This window comes from Artemia franciscana, chromosome 7 (assembly GCF_032884065.1).
Source record: "Artemia franciscana chromosome 7, ASM3288406v1, whole genome shotgun sequence".
Taxonomy (NCBI): Eukaryota; Metazoa; Arthropoda; class Branchiopoda; order Anostraca; family Artemiidae; genus Artemia; species Artemia franciscana.
Window position 1 is genome coordinate 286,627 of NC_088869.1, and position 23,403 is coordinate 310,029.

At 37.3% G+C, this 23,403-nt stretch overlaps 1 protein-coding gene across 1 annotated transcript in view; it reads left to right on the top strand.

Annotated features, from left to right (window-relative positions):
- LOC136028696 (mite group 2 allergen Gly d 2.02-like) overlaps positions 1-18,045 on the top strand; it is a 35,676-nt gene extending 17,631 nt beyond the window's left edge. Inside the window, exons 3-4 of the mRNA XM_065706527.1 lie at positions 2,942-3,108; positions 17,831-18,045. Coding sequence (XP_065562599.1) covers positions 2,942-3,108; positions 17,831-17,914 — 251 coding nt within the window. The 3' untranslated portion in view covers positions 17,915-18,045. The remainder of the gene's footprint in view (positions 1-2,941; positions 3,109-17,830) is intronic.
- The last annotated feature ends 5,358 nt before the right edge of the window (positions 18,046-23,403 follow it).

Sequence of the window (23,403 nt, forward strand, 5' to 3'; positions counted from 1 at the left end):
AGGGTAAAGAGCATGGTTTTCAGGGACAAAATCAATAGCAGTCGGTCGCAGTAAGCTATCCCCGGATTTATTAAACTTATAGCACTTGTTTTTTTGTGTGTGTTTAATAGCCCATTGCAATTATTGAATGGCGTTTAGAAGCCCTTAGTAAAAAATCTATTGTTTGCTCAATCTAAAGTCAATTATTGGCTTGTTGAGATTCAGAGCTCAATGAGCTTCAGTTTGTCCTTTTAGAAATAGAAGATTCTTGAAATACCTGTCTATTAGTAAAGCTAACAATTTGAGTTCGTTTCAATGGGTTAGTGGATTTTTTTTTGTAAGAATTTCTTTTTGATGCTAAACTGCATTTAATGATGAAAAATAGTTATCTTTATTGTAGAATAATATCTAGAATAATTTAAGATTGTTCTCTTCGGCCAACCGTCGGCAAACTGTGGTGGCTTCAATCGACTATCTGAAAATGGCTGCAGTAATAGATAGTGGGCAAAATATCAAATTTTAAATCCCTAAATTGTATATTTGGTGTTGAAGGAACAGTAGAGAACATATTATTTGAATATCACATGTGCCTAGGTCCTAAATTGGCTCTAACCCTAAATCTGAGTTACTATCTTTGTGATTTATCTTTTGATCTAAGTATCATAAATAAAAAAGAACAAGTTTTTTCAACTGAAAGTAAGGAGCTACATTAAAACTTAAAACGAACAGAAATTACTTCGTATATGAAAGGGGCTGCTTCCTCATTAACGCCCCGCTCTTTACGTTAAGTTTGACTCTGTCTCTTAACTTTTCTTTTTAAAACAGTAAAAAACTTTAACGTAAAGAGTGGGGCGTTGATGAGGAAGCAGCCCCTTTCATATACGAAGTAATTTCTGTTCGTTTTAAGTTTTAATGTAGCTCCTGACTTTCAGTTGAAAAAACTTGTTCTTTTTTATTTAATTTCTGAACGTTTTTGAATCAATGCATGTTTTGATTTTGGCTCTCCGCAGAGGAATAATTAAAACGAAATTTGCATATTTATTTTATTTTGGCTAAATGGCTTTCTCGTAATTTTGATCGAATTATTCTGAGAAAAAAAGAGCGAGGGAGGAAGCCTAGTTGCCCTCCGATTTTTTGGTTAATTAAAAAGGCAACTAGAACTTTTAATTTTTTACCAATCTTTTTATTAGTAAAAGAAATACATAACTTATAAATTAGCTTACGTAAAGAACTTTTGTATTCTCATGTTTTATTACATATATGAGGGGGTTTGCCCCATCGTCAGTACCTCGCTCTTTACACTAAATCTTTAATTTTGTCCCAATTCAATAAGAATGACCCCCGAATCACAAAAGCCGCAGAATAAATAGTTGAAATTACCAAAAATACTTTAGCGTAAAGAGCGGGGTATTAGGAGGAGGTGAGACCCTCATATGGTTAATAATTTCTGTTCGTTTTAAGTTTTAATGCTGCTCCTTACTTCCAGCTGAAAAAAACTTTTTAATATTTATTTTTTCATTGTTTTTTTTTTAAATAATGCTAGTAAATCCTGCGCTCCCTTAATGGAAATTTTCTTCCCCCATGACAAATTCCTCGATGGAAAGTTCTCCCAGCATATACCCTCTTCTCAACCCCTCCCCCCAACCAAAAAAAACTCCTGAAAACGCATGTACACTTCCCAATAACCATTACTATATGTAAGCACTGGTCAAAGTTTGTAACTTGTAGCCCCTCCCACGGGGACTGTGGGGGAGTAAGTCGTCCCCAAAGACATAGTTATAAGGTTTTTCGACTACGCTGAATAAAATGTCTATCTCAGAATTTAGATCCGTTGACATTGGGAGAATAATTAGCATGGGAGGGAGCCTAAGTGCCCTCCAATTTTTAGGTCACTTAAAAAGGACACTAGAACTTTTCATTTCCGTTAGAATGAGCCCTCTCGTAACATTCTAGGACACCTGGGTCTATACGATCACTCCTGGGAAAAAAAAAAAAAAAAAAAAAACAAATAAACACGCATCCATGACCAGATCCGTCATATGACATTTAGGGGGTGTTTCCCCCTATTTTCTAAATTAACGCAAATTTTCTCAGGCTCATAACTTTGAATAGGTAAGATTAAACTTGATAAAACTTATATATTTAAAATCAGCATTAAAATGCGATTCTTTTGATTTGGCTATTGGTATCTAAATTCCATTGTTTAGAGTTTTGGTCACTATTGAGCCGGGCTGCTCAGTACTACAGTTCGTTACCACTAACTGTTTGATATGGTACAATTCAAATGTCTGTAACTTATCTATGAATTTCTTTTTACGAATTAGGCGTTTTAATGTTTGACTTTATATACAATTTAGCTCATAGATGTTATTTTTAGTTTTTTTTTTATATACTATTCCGCTTTCTGTATCTTATTCATTTCGTCTGTCTTGAAAGTTTATAATTGATTTATTTAAGTGAAATATTCCTTTTGGGTTTAATTGCTTAATGAATTTATTTATAGCTAGTAGGATGGGAACCAAATTCCAAATTGCCCCCGTTGGAAGAAATAGGTCAACAGTTTAAAACGCAGAAGGATTTAACATCCAAAACTTTAATTTCGACTCTAAAAGGATAAAAAAAATTTGAATGGGCGCATCAAATAGTATTTCTTGAAAAAATATGACTGAAAGTATTTTGGATTTTATAATTTGGCTTGTGCATAGAAGTTTGTTTTTGAGCTCTCAATTGAGCCTTTAAAAAAGTGGTAATAATAAAAAAAATGGAGTGAACAAATATTTGATTTATCCTTAAAATATTGTGGCTTACACTAATTTTTCTGAATGCAAGAAGAGTACTTTGTATCTGTTCCTTTCTCAATAAAGATGATTATCAGCCACTCGTATTCAATTTATTATAATGCTATTTGGGTAATTTGAAATTTTTTTGTCACTAATAAATTTTTTATTTATTTCCGAAATAGAGCCAGTTCAACGGTTTACTGCGAAAGGTTTTTGGGTGAGAAAAAACTCAGATTTTCTTATTCCAAATATGAAGACTAATGGATGTGATTTTGCCACCTGCCCCTTAGAAAACAACAAGCCTGTTGTCTACACTTTCAAACTAAGAATACCGATAATTGCTCCTTCTGTAAGTTTATATTTTTCTCCTTTTCTTTTAATGGGCTAGCTTTGGCTCTTAACTTTTATTAAATAAAAAAAAAACTAATTTTTTTAGCTGAAAGTAAGGAGCGACATTAAAACTTAAAACGAACAAAAATTAATCCGTACATGAAATGAGTTGTCCCCTCCGCAATCCCTCGCTCTTTACGCTAAAGCTTTTAATTGTTTTAAAAAGTAGTATTGTGGCAAAGACTCAAACTTTAGCGTAAAGAGCGAGGGATTGCGGAGGGGACCACTCATTTCATGTAAGGATTAATTTTTGTTCGTTTTAAGTTTTAATGTCGCTCCTTACTTTCAGCTAAAAAAATTAGTTTTTTTTTATTTAATTTCTGAACGTTTTTGAATTAATGCATGTTTGGTTTTAGCTCTCCGCACATATATTATTAAAATGAAATTTGTATATTAATTCTTTTTTTGGCTAAATGGCTTTCTCTTAGTTTTGATCAGACGATATTGAGAAATAAGAGGTGGAGAAGGAGGCCTAGTTGCCCTCCAATTTTTCGGTTACTTAAAAAGGCAACTAGAACTTTTAGTTTTTAACGAACGTTTTTATTAGTAAAAAATATACGTAACTTAAGAATTAACTTACGTAACAAACTTTTATAACCTTATATTTTTATTATGTATACGAGGGTGTTTGTACCCTCGTTAATACCTCGCTCTTTACACTAAATCCTAAGTTTTGTCCCAATTCTTGAAGAATGACCCCTGAATCAGAAATGCCGTAGAATAAATAGTTGAAATTACTAAAAATACTTTAGCATAAAGAGCAAGGTATTTATATCCTCCTAAATACCTCGCTCTTTATGCTAAAGTATTTTTAGAACCCCTCATATGCGTAATAATCTCTGTTCATTTTAAGTTTCAATGCTACTTCTTCCTTTCATTTGAAGAAACGTTTCATGTTTATTTTTCATTGTTTTCTTATAGTAATGCTAAAGAATCCTGCGCCCTTGTCATTGAATTTTTCTTTCCCCATGACAGATTCCTCCAAGGAAAGATCCTCTAACATAGCCTCCTCTCCTCAGCCCCACCCCCAAACAAAATAAAATCCACCTGAAAACGTCTGTACACTTCCCAATAACCATTACTACATGTAAACACTGGTCAAAGTTTGTAACTTGCAGCCCCTCCCCCAGGGATTGTGGGGGAGTAAGTCATCCCCAAAGACATAGTTATTATGGTTTTCGACTATGCTGAACAAAATGGCTATCTCAAAATTTTGATCCGCTGACTTTCGGAAAAAAATGAGCGTGGGAGGGGGCCTAGATGGCCTCCAATTTTTTTGGTTACTTAAAAAGGGCACTAGAACTTTTCATTTCCGTTAGAATGAGTCCTCTTGCGACATTTTAGGACCACTTGGTCGATACGATGACCCCTGGGGAAAAGAAAAAAAAACAAAAAAAAACAAATAAACACGCACCCGTGATTTGCCTTCTGGCAAAAAATACAAAATTCCACATTTTTGTAGATAGGAGCTTGAAACTTCTACAGTAGGGTTCTCGGATGCGCTGAATCTGATGGTGTCATTTTCGTTAAGATCCTACGACTTTTAGGGGGTGTTTCCCCCTATTTTCCTAAATAAGGCAAATTTTCTCAGGCTCGTAACTTTTGATGGGTAACACTAAACTTGATAAAACTTATATATTTAAAATCAGCATTAAAATACGATTCTTTTGACGTAGCTATTGATATCAAAATTCAATTTTTTAGAGTTTTGGTTACTATTGAGCCGGGTCGCTCCTTACTACAGTTCGTTACCACGAACTGTTTGATCAAAGAATTACATATCCCCAAAGACCTATGCACTACTTCCGAACGACGGCCAGAAATCTTTAGTCGAAGAAAAATATGAACAATCACAAATCGAAGATGCTACTACTAACAAATCACCGCAGCACAAAGCCACCTAAGGCCAACACAGCAACAAATGCTCCTCCTCAATCTTAATCTATTCAAAATCTCCCTCTTTACATCCTCCAAAAAAATTCCAATTTCCTTTAAATTTTTATGCCAACTTCCCACCCCAGACGAGAACGACCTTGCGTCCTTTTAGCCCTAGACAGTTGGCCGAAATGGACACTCTTCGGCAATCTGTCATCCTTCATCCACAGAACGTGCCCTAACCATCTTAGCCATTCTTTCACTATAGCCCTAGAAGGTGGGATTGAACCACACTCTTAAGACAGCCTACTGTTTGAAATACGATCAGTCAGCTGGGTACCCAGAAAAATCCGTTGGCATTTTATCTGGAAAACATCTAGTAAATTTTCATCTGCTTTTCAGAGCGCCCATGCTTCAGAGCCATATTTGATAACTGCCATCACTGTAGCTTCCAATATTCTAATCTTGGTTTGTAGACTTATCTTCCTATTTTTCCAAACCTTTTTTAATTCTGAAAAGACACCCTGGGCCTTGGCTATTCTACTTTTAACATCTTCACTGCTCCCGCCGTCTTTACTAATAACACTACCAAGGTAAGTGAAGCTGCCCACCTGATCAATCTTTTCCCTACCCAACGTCACCTTTTCATCTTCACTTATTCCTAGCCATAGTGACTTACTCTTCTTAACATTAATTTTCAAACCTATTCTACCACCCCGAACTCGCAAAACCTCTAAAGTTCATTTGTTTTTCTCACACTTCCATCTGGGATGCTCGAATCATCAGCATAATCTAAGTCAAGGAGATTTTTTCCTCCTTATTTGATTCTGGGGTATCCCATTGCCTTTCCTTTGCTCTTTAAGACAAAGACCATCAAAATGATCCATTTAAAAAGGGATAGAACACAACCCTGGTTTATTCCTTATTTAATACAAAACAAGCTACTAACCTCTTGCCTACCTAAACCATAGCAATAGTATTCGAATCACTTTAGTGTATTTGTCTGGAATGCCATCAGGATAAGACTTTTAAAAAAGCTCTTCTATCAATAGAATCGAATTCTTGCTCATAATTTATAAACTAAGGACAAAAGGTATTTGACAATTAAGTCACTTCTCAATTATTAACCTAAGAGTAAAAATTGGGTCAACAAAATCCTCTACCTTTTTCTAAAACCGCACTGTTCTTCTCTTAAAACTTTGTCTACAGCATCTTTCAGTCTAAAAATTATCATATTACTAAGCAATTTCCTACCTATAGAGACCAGATTAATGTCTCGATAATTATGACATGACTCTTATCACCTTTCCTATACAGTGGTTTAACTACGGTTTTCGTAAATCCGTTAGGTACTTCCCCTTTTTCAAAATTCATATTCATAATCTTCAGTAACTAATTTCTAACCTCGGAGCAACCATATTTAAGAAACTCATTTACCACACTATCAGTACCTGGAGCCTTATTATTTTATAGCTCTTTTAGTACAATCACTATTTCTTCCTTACAAAAAAATCTTGCTTCACATCCAAGGTATCACCAACTTTTTTATCTCGTTTAGCACATTCTCAAAATATTCCACCCATCTCTCTTTAACTCTTTCTTATCACTAATTATGTCCCCGGTTCCATCTTTAACTGGGACAAGTTCGGATAGACTACTCCCTCTCAATTTATCAACGTACCAGTACAATACTTTACTAATATGCCGTGTAGCTGCATCTTCTAGATCTTTGGCAATTTTACCCATGGCCTCCATTTTATGCCTCCTTAGTTCAGATTCTAATGTCTTCTCCACTTTCTTTACATTTCTTTTGTTTTCATATGATTTATCACATAGATATTTCTTGAACCAACCCATTCTCCCGTCTATTAAACATAAATCTTTTTCACTAATATTCATACCTGCAGTCTTAAATTTTTGCCCTAAGACACCATCAGCAACTTCACACATTGTTTTTCTAAAATTATTCCAACCATCTTTCACATTGTCAAACTCTAAATTATCAATAATTTTATTAATACTAAAATACTATCACAAACATAAAAAAGTTATTCAGCCGAAGAAGCTTCGCTTGTTATGGGCTATACAGCACAATAATAAAGCACTAAGAGAGCCATATATAATACCCTAACTCAAACAATACATTTGAATAAAGATGAAGGAGAATAAACACTAGCATACAGTAAGAAAAACTGGTAGTAATTGTAATAATAGAAATAAATAGAAACCAAGAAAGTAGAGAAACAAGAAAGTCCAAATTGACATTAAAACATCAGAAAAATAAAACAAAAAAAAAATGAAAAATAAACAAGGACTTTAAAAGTTAAGAAGGTTCCTGGAAATAATTTTAAAAAGAATAGGAGAGAGATATATCAATTGGGAAAGAATTCTAAAAAGTAGAAACAATAGGAAAAGAGTAAACAAGGATATAAACAAAGGAGAAAGCGGAATTACTAAGCTGGAAAGACCCGACGTAAAATTACCTATGCAGAAAGAAAGGGAGGAACATCCGGAGGGATGGAGTTCCATAATATACTTGATTGATAAACAGGAGACCTCTGGGCCGCTGAAGATGATCGTTTGGCTAAAATAAATCTGCGAGCAGAACTAAGTAGAAAATAAGAGTACTTACCTGAGCCTATCCGTGAAAAAACTTCTGCAGAGGTGGTGGAAGCGTACCTAGAAAAGCAGAATGCACTAAACAAAGATTACTTTTACCCACAATAGGATCCAGCGGAGCTTTTCCAGTATCATTATAAAGACCAGATGAAGGGTAAAGCTAAGGGGGAAGAAAAGTAGCCTTCACTGCCTTATTTCGGGCTTCTTGAAGTGAGGAGAGAAGAGATTTATTAGCACTACGCCAGACAGAGCAGCAATAAGAAAGGTAAGGAAAAATAAATTAATAAATAAAGGGAATAAACTCAAGTTTAGTATTCAACTGCCCCTGGAAATTTTCTATCAAATTCTCATCTTGGAGTCTACCAACATCATAGCTTCCCGGGAGGTAGTTATCCTTCTGATATATCAGCTTTAAATTAGCTCTAGACACTACTAAATGGTGATCTTTACTTTTAACATCGATAACAGCACTCATATATATTCTAGTTTCTTGTATTGATCTTGCCAGTCTTCGGCCTACTACAACATAATCAACAAGGTGTGCCTACCATGTCAACCTAAGGGCTATTTTATGACCAAACACCGTATTGGTTATAATTAGATTGTTATACCTACAAAATTGCAAAAGTCTATAGCCATTACTTTTTTCTTTTCCTATATCAAATTTACTTAGGCTAGGATACCATCTATCCCTATTTCTACCAACATTGGTGTTGAAATTTGCGATTAAAATCACCATATTTTGTACCTGGTACCCTGTCTATTTGCCCCCGTAGCTGTAAGTAAAATTCATCTGAGTCACTAGTATCTTAGTCAGACGGTTCAACAGGGGCATATACTAGATCAAGCCCAGATCAAGCCCAGAGAAATTATCCATTAATCAGAATCCCTTGTGAATGCTGTGTCGTTAACTAGGCTATAATTTCTACGAAGGGCAGCGCTTCTAAAGTGGGAGTAGAGTTGACTGCAAGGTCTTCAGTCTTGCAAATACCCAGAAAGGGTCTAGGCAGCCGTTTGCAGAGGTCGTTGTCCATAGATCTGGATCTTACGCCCTGCCGCAGTTGTCCTCCTATTGAATCCTCCCGCGATCGTCGTCATCATGCAGTTTCCCCCATTACTGGGTTACAATTGGACGTTTTTTTTTTGTTTGAGCAAGAATTGTAGAGGTAAAAATATATGTTAATAATCTATTAAGTGTAAAGTTTTAGGTATTATAGAGGTAAATCTGTATCAAGAATTTTTAATTCTTGATACAACCGTTACTAGCCGTAACAGCCGTCGTAGTTACGGCCAGTTCCGCACTTAATTTCGAATGATATTTAAGTTTCAGTGGTATTTCTAGTAATTAGAGAGTGGTGCTACTCATGATATTGATCATATATTCTTTTGAAAACCTACTACTACTACTACTAATAACTCACTGCAGCACCAAGCCGCCTGAGGCCAACACAGCTACGCACGCTCCTCCTCCAACCTAATCTATTTAAAGCCTCCCTCTTTACACCCTCCCAGGAAGTTCCCATTTCCTTTAAATCCTTATTTATGACATCCTCCCAACCCAGACAAGGACGACCTGCTTTCCGTGTAGCCCCAGACGGTTGGCCAAAAAGGACAATCTTCGGTAATCTGTCATCCTTCATCCGTAGAACGTGGCCTAGCCATCTCAACCTTTCTTTCATTATAGCCCCAGAAAGCGGGATTGAACCACACTTTTCGTACAACCTACTGTTTGAAATACGGTCAGTCAGCCGGGTACCCAGAACAATCCGTAGGCAATTTCTCTGGAAAACATCTAGTAAATTTTCATCTGCTTTTCGGAGTGTCCATGCTTCAGAGCCATATTTGACCACTGTCATCACTGTAGCTTCCAATATTCTAATCTTGGTTTGTAGGCTTATCTTTCTATTCTTCCAAACTTTTTTTAACTGTGAAAAAACACCCTGAGCTTTAGCTATTCTACTTTTAACATCTTCACTGCTCCCACCATCTTTACTAATAATACTACCAAGGTAACTGAAGCTCCCAACCTGATCAATCTTTTCGTTACCTAAGATCACCTGTTCATCTTCACTTATTCCTAACCTTAGTGACTTAGTCTTCTTAACATTAATTTTCAAGCCTATTTTAGCACCCTGAACTCGTAAAACCTCTAAAAATTCATTCATTTTGCTCACACTTTCATCTAATATGCTTAAATCATCAGCATAATCTAAGTCCAGGAGCGTTCTTCCTCCCCATTTGATTCCATGGTCTCCAATTGCCTTTCCTGTGCTCCTTAAGACGAAGTCCATCAAAATGATCCATATAAAGGGGGATAGAACACAACCCTGCTTAACTCCTGATTTAATACAAAACCAGTTGCTAACTACATTTCCTACCTTAACCGCAGCAGTATTATTCTCGTACATAGCGCAAATCACTTTAATGTATTTTTCTGGTATACCATATAACGATAAGACCTTTGTTAACGCTGTTCTATCAACAGAATCGAAAGCTTGCTCATAATCGATAAAACTAAGGACCAAAGGTGTTTGACAACGAAGGGACTTCTCAATTATCAACCTAAGAGTAAAAACATGGTCGACACATCCTCTACCTTTTCTAAAACCGCATTGTTCTTCCCTTAAAACTTTGTCTACAGCATGTCTCAGTCTAAAAAGTATCATATTACTCAGTAATTTGCTACCTACAGAGACCAGACTAATGCCTCGATAATTCCGACATTCACTCTTGTCACCTTTCTTATACAGTGGTTTAATTAAGGTTTTCCTAAAATCATTGGGTACTTCCCCTTTTTCAAAAATCATGTTCATAATCTTCAGTAGCTTATTCCTAACCTCAGAGCCACCATATTTAAGGAACTCATTAATCATACTATCAGCACCTTGGGCCTTATTATTTTTTAATCCTTCTAGTACTGTCGCTAATTCTTCCTCACTAAACAAATCTTCCTTCACATCCAAGGTATCACAAACTTTTTCATTTTCATCTATATCTTTTCCTGCAACTGTATCTCGGTTTAGCACATTCTCAAAATGTTCCACCCATCTTTCTTTAACTTTTTCCTTATCACTAATTGTGGCCCCATTTCTATCTTTAACTGGGACTAGTCCGGATCGGCTACTCCCTTTCAATTTATTAACATGCCAGTATAATATTTTACTATTATGCCGTCTAGCCGCATCTTCCAGATCCTCAACAATTTTACCCATCGCCTCCATTTCACATCTCCTTAGTTCATATTTTAATGCTTTCTCCACTTTCTTTACATTCCTTTTGTTTTCATACGACCTATCGCTCAGATAATTCTTATACAAACCCCTTCTACTCTCTATTAAACCTAAAGCTTTTTCACTAATATTCCTAGTTGCTGTCTTAGCACTCTTCCCTAGGACACCATCAGCAACTTCACAAATTGTTTTTCTGAAATTATTCCATCCATCTTCCACATTGTCAAATTTTAAACCCTCAAGTTTAGTACTCAACTGTTCCTGGAATTTTTTTCTCAAATTTTCATCCTGAAGTCTACCAACATCATAACTTTCCGGGAGGGAGTTACTCTTCCGAAATTTAAGTTTTAAATTAACCTTAGACACTACTAGATGGTGATCTTTACTTTTAACATCAATAACGGCACTCCTATACACCCTAGTATCTTGTATTGATCCTGCTAGTCTTCTGTTTACAATAACATAATCAATAAGGTTTGCTGTCTTACCATCACGTGAATACCATGTCAACTTATGGGCCATTTTGTGACCAAACACCGTATTGGTTATAACTAGGTTGTTATACCTACAAAATTGCAAAAGCCTATAGCCATTACTGTTTTCTTTTCCTACACCAAAATTACCTAGGCTAGGATACCATCTATCCCTATTTCTACCAACCTGGGCATTAAAATCTCCTAGCAAAAACACCATATTTCTACCTGGTACCCTGTCTATTTGCTCCTGTAACTGTAAGTAAAATTCATCTGAGTCACTAGTATCTCCATCAGTTGGTTCAATGGGGGCATATACTACTATAACTGATACCCTCAACTTTTTAGTCATAAAATGAGCAATTAGTATTCTATTATTAATACCTTCCCAGCCTAAACAAGACTTAGCAGCTTCCTTATTCATCATGAGCCCTACTCCCTGTCTATGTACCCCATCCTTCCTTCCTGAGTAAACAAATTCTATGTCACCTAATTTCATGCTTCCTACCCCTGGGATATGAGTTTCTGAAACTCCTAATAAATCCAGTTCAAACCGTCTGAATTCGTCAGTCAAAATGTCGATGCGATAGTCATTTTTTAACGTCGTAACATTCCAAGTTCCAATTTTCATGTTCTTTAAATCTTTGAAATTATTTTGGCCTCAAGAAAAGCAGTGATCCCGGATACCAGTGCAGGATGGGGACCAACATATCTTCTCAAGTCTACACCGAAGCGCTTAAGCCGGCTTAGAACCGGACAGCAAGAAGTCCCTGGGACCTCCAGTAAGTTGGAGGCTTTGTGCAATCCTGGGCCCATCTTGGTCACAACATGGTTTTCAGCACTTGGCGATGCTCTTCTATCAACAAGAGTCGAAATCCTGCACAGACAGTCCCAAGCCTATTACCTCCGACTCATTATATATTCATGCCTACAAATATTATGCTACTACGGGGAGGCAGCCCATAGTAGATAAATTAGCTAGGAAGAGGTTTTTCAGCCCGAAAACGCCCATCAAAACAAACCAAGCCCAGAAAATTATCCAATAATCAGAATCCCGTACGAGTGCTGTGTTGTTTACTAGGCTATAATTTCCTCGAGGGGCGCCACTCCTCAAGTGGGAAAAATTGACCGCAAGTTTCCCAGTCTTGCAGGTACCCCGAAAGGGTCGAGGCAGCCCTTTACAGAGGCCGTTGTCCATAAATCTGGATCTTACGCCCTGCCGCAGTTGTCCTCCTATAGAGGATCCTCCCACGATGGTGTTCTGCTTCACCATGCAATTTAACCCATTACTGGGAGAAGGTTTGTAACTCATCTGACGCGTGAACACGGCAGTTGGCCCTGCTGAGTGTACATTTGAGGGGCCTTCTTCCTCCTCCACCTGAAATTATGACCCCCAGGGGAGGGTTCCCCAGTTTCTATTATGGGCCCCACTGGGACAAAGTCCTACTTGGTCTAAGCCTCCTATGGAGCTACTCTACCTATCTATAGGGCTTTCCCCTATCTGTTGTCCTCCATAAAAATCTAGCATGATTATCTAATAATTTTACTAACTAATGCAACTAATAAATAGTTGCAGTTTAATAAATTAGATTATGATGGTAATATTGCATTATACATGTCTGAAAATAACTCAAGTCCATGCAGTTCGTACGGAAGGGTTCTTTCGTGTGAAGGATGTAGAAGCACGCCCCCAAAGCGAAACTTCTTCTACCTCCAACTTCATAAATCAGTGACTCGATAAGAACAGGTTTAAAGTATGGTGTTGTGTTCTATTCAAAGCTAGTATTTACAAGTTAAGGCCTTGTAAGAGCGATCTGTCAGCCAGTAGCATCCAAAACCTGGCCTAAATTGGGACAAAAACCTTTTTTTTATCCATTTGAAGACATTCTAGGAGAATCTCCCAATCCACTTTTATGTAGGTATGCCATCTGATTCTACTTATTGTTTTTATGAGAATGTCAGCAACTGTAAAGCAATTTCAGTCAACTGCTCTAACACCGACTGAGAATTTTGCAGGGCCGCGAAGAAAATACAAAGTTGAGAATAAAAGCATGCCTAGAGCTTTAACGTGGCACTTTGTAAACTAAGCTATATGTAATTGGAATTTTAAAAATATATTGTAAATTACGTAGCTTTTATGCTATATTAAGAGCGAACTACAGACATTGCTGTGTTACTAAACCGAATTGATAAATGAGGGTAGTCGAGCTTATAAAACCAGAACCAGGGTAGCAGTGGCGCCATTTCAGAAAACCTTAGGGGGGGGCCAAAAATCGATTTTGGGCCCCCATCCAGCCTTAAAAATTTTAAAATTTTCGAACATGCCTTTAGGTACCGTACTACCTTTGGGGTTCGCATTTTGCAGCTTATTTAGGGACCAAAAACAGGCCATTTAGGGACCAATTACGTGGTTGAAATTGGGCCCCTCCAGAAATCCTGCATGCATACAATCTTTTCATTCAATTGAAAATCCTCCTAAATATTCCCTAGGAGTTTTGCCATAATACCCTGAGCGTTTTTAGTTTCAGTAACTGTAGTAGTAGCATTAATAATTAGATACATAGTCCCTTCTGGCTAGTTCTAAATTTCCCGCAACTTAACCTTAAAAGTATAACTTTAATAATACATTTTTTCTTCAGATACTGCTTTGTCACCTTTTTGTAAGTCCACGTGGTCAAGTTCAAATTGTTTTATTTCAACACCTACCTAAATACTCCTTAAAAGCTTCACCTTAATACCCTTTTCTTTAGGTAGTCGCAATAAAAGTAGCAGCATTAGTAGCAGTATACGCATAGCATCTTTGGTTTCTTCAACATCCCCTTCAACACACGCTGAATATTTCAGCTTATTACCGTTAACCATTCCTGAAGTATTTCTGATGCGTCTGCTTGACAACCTATGTTGGCCTAGTGCATTTCAAATTATTTCCATACAGTTTCTATATATTCTAATTTTTTCGCCTTATTATCCTTTGTTTTAATAGCAGTAGCAGCATACAGTAACAGTAACAGCAGTAGCATGTGTATAAGCATGAGCATTAGGATGCAAATGTTTTCTTTTGGCTACTTCAATTACCCTGACAAAAAGCCCTATTATTTTAAACTTTGCATGCGAACTGTTCCTAAGATATTACTGTTAGACCCTTTCGACAACCTTCATACGGACGGCGTTTAGTGATTCAGTTCACCTTCCTCCCTTAAAGTCCTTGAAAATTTCGCCTTTATAGCCTTATGCATAGTTGCAATATTGGTCACAGTAGTAGTATTGATGTTTTTAGTATTGAATAGCGTTAGTACCACTAGCATTAGCTGTATTAACATAATTGTCAATCAGAAAGGCATTATTATATAATCTTTGGACTATTTTTGAACTTTCGGCTCTCTCAAGAGTTCTATGAGATGCATTTGTGGAAAATACGACGTGGGGGGCTGCTTCCAAGCACTTTGACTCATAAAAAAGGGCACTAGAACATCTGATATCCAATCAAATGAGCCCCCTCTAGAATTTTAAAACCACACTTTCCAAATAAACCTTTAAGCTCCTTGCGCTGAGGGCTGTGGGGGGGGGGTGTCATCTTCAAGACATAATTTCTAGACCTTTCAACAAGGCAGAACAAAACGGCTTTTTAAAAATTGTGATTAGATGTGTTTTGGGGATTTCTGGGGGGGGACTTGTTGCCTTCAATTCACTTTTGACTATTAAAAAGGGCACTAGCCTTTCAATTTCCAATCGAAATAACCTTTTTTGAAGTTTCTACGACAACAAATGGTCATCTAAAAATTTATAAGAGATGCATTTTGGGAAAATAAGAGGTGTTGAGAGGCTCTTAATCTTGAAAAAGGCACTAGAATTATGATTGTAAATCCAATTAGCCGCCTCTGAAGTTTATACGATCACCCTTTCTGTATAAACCTTTTATGATCCAGGGCGTAACTTAAAACCCTTGCTTTGAGACTCTTGAGGGGTTGTCATCCTCGAAGACAATTTCTGGACCTTTAAATTACGTTGAGCAAAATGACTATCTCAAAATTTGATTGGATGTGTTTGGAGAAATAATGCGTGTGGGAAGGGGGTTAGTTGCCCTCCAATCACTTTCGTTTATTAAAAAGAGCGCTAACCCTTTCAGTTTCTGGTCGAATGAGCCTTTTTTTAAATTTTCACGACCACTCCTTCGATACGAAGTCTCCTGATCTAAGACAAAAAAAAATAAATACTACACTGTGCCCACGTCGCTCTTTTTTTAGGGAGCACTATTGCGCTGCCTTTGATTAAGCACTAAGTATGATTTACACTATGAAAAAAATAGTAATGAATTACTGAAACGATTACCTCTGCAGTGCACAGGTTTAAGATTTATCTTGGGGTGTATGTTTCGGTAGATCGGTGGCGAGGAGTAGTAGGAAGCGATATTGATCACTCAAAAGCACGGAGTGTCCTTACTTTCACATCAGATGATACTTATGTTCTTTAAGAATTGGGATTCGTAAAGCTTTGAGGCCATGTTTGTGAGTAGCATACTTGGTTCCTTGGATGATTTTTAATACTATGTTTTTTTTTCTGTTTTATCGTTGAGGTAATCGATGTTATGCACTTATGGTCGCCAAACCTGATAAGCGCATTCAAGAAGCAGGCTTAATTGCTTTATAGAAAACCCGAATCGACACAATGCGGTTAAGGATCGCGGTGCGTAATTGGCCTTTCTTGCAGGGTTCATAAATTTTGGGTTCAATGAGGTTACTGAACATCACACTAAGGACAGCTGCAGTCGAAGTGGTAGTGTACCAGGGGCCAGGGAAAGCAAATTCTCTTTTCCAAGGATATGAGAGTATTGAATCTGAAAGGCTGAATAAAAGTGTTGCAAGGCCAAGCTAATCAGAAAAAAAAAGATTTGGAGTGTATTTACGGGAAAACTATTTTTTAAAAGTTCTCTTTTCTTTGCATAAAGATTCTTTTAACCCTATAACGTACGGATATAAATTTAAAGCCCCTGAGAAAATTATGGTCCTGTCTAGACGAGCCAATGTTTTGGCAACAAAAATGTTTTCTTACTCTTATCCCTTTCCCTAAGCCTAGTGTTTCCAGTTCCGTTATTCATCCCAAAGACTCTCTAAAGTTTTAATCATTCCCTATGTTACTCTGGAGATATTAAAGACATGCTATTTTCATAATCTAGATGGATCTGCTGTCTTTTCATTTGTTTCACTGTGAATAAATTGCAAGACCCACTAATAGCGGCAAAGCTTTTACGCAGATTAAAGACCCATTTTCTGCACTGCATACGTCCTCCCTTTAAACGTGAAATATGAAGTCCCCTTACCCCTCCAATTTTACTCTTGAAAGTCACAGCTCAATCCTCCCAAATAACTCCCAAATTTTAACCGACATGTTCTTTGATAACCTAGATTGTATAATCTCTTTGCTGCCAATATATTCAAGTCAAACAGGGGCTCGTTACACCAAATACTTTAAACAGATTAGATACCACACTTTAAGATCATTTTCTTCTCCCCCTCCCTCAAGTCAAGATCAATAAAAATGTCCGAAACAAACTGTTTTATTTTCCATCTAGCTGGGCTCTTTATTAGTCAACAGGCCCAAGTACAAAATCACTGAGAACTGCAACTGGATCTGGGTGACACACTTCTTTTGAGCCTTTTACAGGATATTAGAGTCCGGAAAATTGTCTCCTCTGTACCCCGCCATCTCCTTCGTCTTATCCATACAAAGCATTCCCATGTGCAACTAAAACGTCAATTTGACACCTCATACGCCAGCAATGGCTCTGGAGAATCTTTGTCTCTTTTTTTTTTACAAGCCTATTTCTCCGTTTGTAGAATTATTGAAAATTATATAGTGGAGGCAGTTGACTTACTTTTAGATTTGTATGTTGAAGTGAAATTATCTGACAACAAAGCCTAGTACCCTAAATTAAAACAAAACAAGAAATGTTTAATTGAACAGAAATATTTCTTTTATTTGACAATATTATAATAATCACGTTGACTTAAACACAGTCACCATATTAAATCGTAAAAAAAAATTAGTTCCCGACTCCCCTAACAATTTAACAAAACTAGCAGTGCAACTTCTCTATTATTTTTCTCTATTATTAATTCTACCGAGCTAATTTTAGGAGACTAGTACCTCATACTGCTATTATTAAGGACGCCACGATGAAGTTTTGCTGAGGGAAGGGGGAGGAAGGCAATTTTCCAAAGAATAGTTGTGGTGGTAATCAAGGCCCTTTGAATTCGTTAATAAGCAATAGTATCTTCATTAAAATAAAAAAGACGTGATTTTAAATATATCTGAGGACAAAGTGAGAGGAATTAACTTATGGGTAGATCTAAAACTGAATTGCGCTTATGTCCTTCTTTCTCTATACTCCCTCCTGGCCGATCCCTGGTATCATCTATGGTTTCTACTATCAACATTATTGCTCAAAATATTAGATTATTGTGTTTTACTATTTCTTCTTTTTTAGATGATGGCAATGGTAAGGTGGATTATGAAAAGCCCTGATGAAGAGTTTGACATGTGTTTGGAATTTCCGGTGATTATAAAATAAATACAAGCTGTTCTCCCACTCAATAAACCTGATGAAAATGGATTGAAGAAATACCCTTTTCTTTTTAATGTCTGTTAAAACTAGTGGTATTAAATATATTCTTCATGATAGTTTTACCTATCTACGGATTATTCGTTCTGTTTTCTAATGATTTAAGCTAACATATTTGAGGTCTGGAACGCTAGACTTGAAATTCTTTGTCCATGAGGACAGGAGGTTGAGTTCTGGTTTTGCTGGTTATTTGGTTTGGAAGGGTGTTATGGGTGTGACTCTGTGAACCTATCTAAAGTCGTCCCAGCTCTAAATTGGAACCTAGAGAAATCGGGGGAAGGTAAACAGGAAGGGTTTCAAAAGCAAAAGATGGCTCCTCTAACCCACATGGCACTTTCTGGCTACAGGGCCTGGAAACGGAAATTAGCACCGCCAACTGGGGCTTTTAAAGTCCAGTATTCTATTCTTAAACATTATTTTTTATTTGAGGTCTGTAAATTTTTATCCTTTTCTTTTTTTAACGGTTTGCTTTTTTCAAATTAATATAGTAATAACATAATATAATATAATCTTCCATTCTAGACACAATGTGAAAAATAAACCAAATTTATGTCACATTGCTCTAGACCTCTCGTTCTTGAAGATTAGGTAGATGAAAGTAAAATATTAGCTTGAGATTGGACGACTACAAGACCCACTAATTACACTCCTAGTAGGAGCGTAACAGCTATTGCATAGCCGTTCGTGGTACTGCACATACTACCACTACTATTAACAACTCACTGCAGTACCAAATGGTTCGAAACCAACAGAACTACATACGCTCCCCTTTTATCCCAATCGACTCAAAACCCCCTTTTTACACCCTCTCGAAAAGCTCCCATTTTCCTTAAATCTTTCTATGCTAAAATGTCCCAGCATATTCGGGGACGACCTGCTTCTCATTTGGCCCTAGATGGTTGGCAAACAGGGATGATCTTTACGCGTTCTATATAACTATATGTATCGTTCTTTATCAATTATATTAATAATTATAAAATACAGGCCATAACTTGTAGGAGTCAAGAGTCAATGAGATGCTGTCACCAGGGAGGGCTACATTGCTTGCGTCCTCACCAAAGTACAAGTAAGCTCAGATTTCGATTTGGTAAAACACGATCGATGTGGGTAAAACAAGGACTTGAAAGGCATAAATGATACGACCTAAGGCGTTTAGCATCAGGGCACTTTAATAAATCAAATCAAAGGACCGGTAAAACATTAGTCTTGCTTGACTTCACAGACGATTTGGGTCTCATAAGAAGCTCTTCGGCTGAGTTCCAAAAGATGGTTAACGACTTCTCCTGTACATCAAAGAAAGCTGGCCTCATGATCAGCAAGTCTGAAACAAAAATACTGAAAGCAAATGTCCCAAACCACCCAGATATCCAACTCGAGGGCAAAACCATTGAGACTGTTGAAGAGTTCTTCTACCTTGGTTCTATCCTAGCTCCAAATGGAGGCGCAGAAGGTGACGTTAGAGCTCAAATAGAAAAGGCGTGGGGTGTCTTCACATGCATGAAGAAGTTTCTTTGGAGTAGACATGAAATCAGCATCAGAACAAAGATGAACGTCAACAAGGCAGCTGTTCGATCGATCCTGGTGTACGCCTCTAAAACTTGGCCTTTAAAGGCCGAAGACACACGTTCACTAGAAGTATTCGATCATCACTGTATGAGACTTATAACGGGGGTCAGTCGATGGTCTCATATTGCAAACGCTGAGGTTCGAAGGTGTTGTACCCAGAAGGCCCTTCTCTTGATAATGTGACTGAAATTCCTAGGATACACACTACGAAGGTCAGCTGAAACCATATCCCGCGGTGTCCTCACATTTAATCCTCTTCCAACTTGGAAAAGTAGACCAGGCGACCAAAGAAAGAATCTCTGGCAGACATTCAATAATGTCGACACGAACATTGTTGGGATTAGGACTGGCTGAAGATTGCTGAACAGGCTGCTGTTGACGGATAAATTAAGTAAGTACAAATAAAAAATTTTGATGTTTTATTTTTGCAGTGTCATTTGTAGTCCATAAATTGACAAAATTTGGGAGTAAAAGTAATCAAAAGAAAATAAAAGGAAATTAGGAAAGGAAAAAGAAAATTAGGAAGTAAAAGGATATTAGAAAAAGGAAAAATGAAATTAGAAAGTGAAAGGAAATTAAAAAGGAAGTAAAAGGATATTCAGATTTAACTGTTAATGTAAAAAAAAAACCACAAAGAAGTCAGTGAGTTGAGGAAAATGGTTAATAATAAAATAAAAATAAATCGCCTAATAGGTAATTCAAGTATATCTTGATGAAATTATCGAGATAGGAGAAGGCTGTTTTGAAGGTCCAAGTCCTTTATTGGGGAAGACCTAAGGGTGAATACCCGAGCCTGCTCGGTGAGGGAAATGAGGGCCACAAAGGGTAGAGAGAGGTGATTTACATCCTGCCTAGTCAAAATATCAATAGATTTAAACTCAAATCATGATGTGTTTATAATTTAGTCGTAGTTTCTTCTTTTTTCCATAGTTTCTTGATCTAAATGTTTCGCTGCGCTTATATGTTTTGTTGCCTTTTATGTACTATTTAGTGTAGTTGTTCTCCTTACTGTAGTTATTATTAATGTAGTGTATATTATTTACTGCAGTTATTTACTATGTACTATTTTATTTACTATAGGGAACGGCTTGATTTTCAGCTCCGTCACAGGTAAAGCATCTATCCAGTCCGAAGCAAAACCAGACGCTGTTTGCCCCAACTAACAGCTGAAATTCTGATGTTTTGTGGGTATTTGTATAATATTAAGTTCCCCAAATGCACATCCACCTATCTATGGCTGTTGGTAATTAGAAATTGTTATATGCAGCTTTGACGATTCTGAGTTAGATTCAAAATTCCCAAGGATTTGTTTTCACATTAAACTTCTGGCACCAGGCCTCCTTTTCACAATAAGCCATACTAGCCACCCTCCGAATAGTTGATATTCAACTAAATAATATTATATAACCATTAGACTGGTCTCAGTAAAAAAAAGGTAAAGGATACGGCAATAGACTTTACAGTCCGTACCGGCGGTACTGATCTCCGTTTCTTGGCCCTTCAGCCAGGAAGTGCAATGAGGGGTTGGGGGCCAGCCATCCTGTGCTTTTGCACACCCTTCCTGTTTACCTTCCCCAAATTTGTCCAGGTACCCATTTAGTGCTGGGTCGACTCTGGCTAAGCTTACAGAGTCACGCCACTGACCCCCGTCCCAAACTGAAGAATTGGGTACACTGGAATTCGAACCCGCGTTCTCTCAGACAAAGGAATTTTAGACTGAAAGATAATGAAGACAAAGTTACAAGAGAAGAACAGCACGGTTTTAGAAATGGTGTCGACCAAATTTTCATTCTCAGGTTAGTAACTGAGAAGTACCTGAGTTATCGAACACCTTTGGTCCTCAGTTTTACGGATTATGAGCAAGCATTCGATTCTGTTGATAGAAGAGCTTTAGTGAAGGTCATATCCTTGCATGGTATACTAGACAAACACATTAAAGTGGTTAGTGCGATGTACGAGAATAACACTGCTCCGATTGAGGTAGGAATGAGGTTAGTACCTGGTTTCGCATTAAATCAAGAGTTAAGCAGGGTTGTGTTCTATCCCCCCCCCCTTATATGGACTATTTTGACTGACTTCGTATTAAGGAGCACATTAAAGGCAATGGGAACAATGAACTAAGTGGGGACGAAATATTTTCATGGACATAAATTATGCTAATGATTTAAGCATCCTAGATGAAAGTGTGAGCAAAATGAAAGAACTTTCAAAGGTTTTACGAGTTTAGGGTGCTACAATAGCTTTGAAAATTAATGTTAAGAAGACTAAATTGCCAAGGATAAGAATAAAAAAAAATGAAAAGGCTACGCTGGGTAACAAAAAAATTGATCAGGTGCACAACTTTGAGTTTTTTTTTTTTTTTCTCACTTATTCTTCAAGAAAGAATGGTCTAGAGCAGGTACTTTTTTTAACAGCCTAACAACAGTAAAAGGTAAAAAGTACCTTCTTTAGTACCGTGCTTCAGGTACTTCTTCCCATCCCCGTCCTAAGACGGGAAGAAGAGATAGTTTTAAATTACAGATGAATCCCTTTTTATTGCAAAGTTGCAACAGTAGCAACTTAAAATGAAGAAGAACGCCAGAAGAAAGAGAAAGGTTAGTTATGTGTGAGGCGGGGTTAGAAGCAAACTGACCGATTTTTTAAACACATAATTACTCAAACCAAAACGATCAACTGAACGGCAGCTTGGAAGTTGAGAAATAATACTAGAAAGCTCATAACCACTTCATGGGGAAAGGAAAAAAAAATTTCTGCTAAGGGAACACACCTTACTCTACTCCAGGGTGGAATGAGAACTGAAGGAAGTGTGGTGTAAATACGAATTGGAGGCAGTCGTTAATGTCTTTTTTGTCCACAATGGATCTACCAGCTTCCCTGTAAAAACACGGGGAAGACCGTTTGAGTTTCTTGCGGGAAAAGCTTCATTAACTACAGTCCAAACCTTGTGCAAATTCCCCCTGCACTCATTAATTTGATGAGAGAAATACAGCTTTTTTTCTGTACGAACTGAAGAAGTGAAAAAAGTTTGGAAGAATAGGAAGATAAGCCTGTGAGCCAAGATTAAAATGGAAGCTACACTAATGACAGATATAAAACATGGTTCTGAAGCATGGGCACTGCAAAAAGCGGATGAAGATTTACTATATGTTTTCCAGAGAAATTACATACGGATTGTTTTGGATACTCTGGCCATATTTCAAACAATAGGCTGTATGAAGTGTGGTTCAATTCCGCTTTCTATGGCTATAATGAGAGAAAGGTTGAGATGGCTAGGGCCCGCTCTGCGGATGAAGGACAACAGATATGCCAAATATTGTAATTTTTGGCCGATCTTCTAGGGCTAAACAGAAAGCAGGTAGTCGCGGTTCGGGTGGCAGGATGTCATAAAAAAGATTTGAGGGAATAGAAACTTCCTGGGAGGGTGAAAAAAGGAAAGCTTTGAATAGATTGGGATGGAGGTGGAGCACGCGCAGCTGTGTTGGCCTTTGGAGGCGTAGTGCAGCGGTGAGTTGTTAGTAGCTAGTATTGCCGCCACGTTATATACAATTACCCTTCATTGCGTATTAACTGTACATATTTTGAGGTACAAATACGACACCATGTCACAGCATGGCCTCAGAAACTAGGAGGGTGCATGCATAAATGTTCAGAGGATACGCTAAAGCGTTGCCTGTAGTAAGGCCATACGGCTCCATTGTTTTCTATTTTTTTTCCCCAGAGGCACTTCACGAAAGGGGCGTTCGTATCAACTTCAGAGGGGGCTCATTCGACTGGAAAACAGATATTCTAGTGCCCTTTTTAAAAGTAAAAAGGGATCATAGGGCAACTAGTCCCCCTCCTACGCTCTTTTCTCCTGATAAGCATCTGATAAA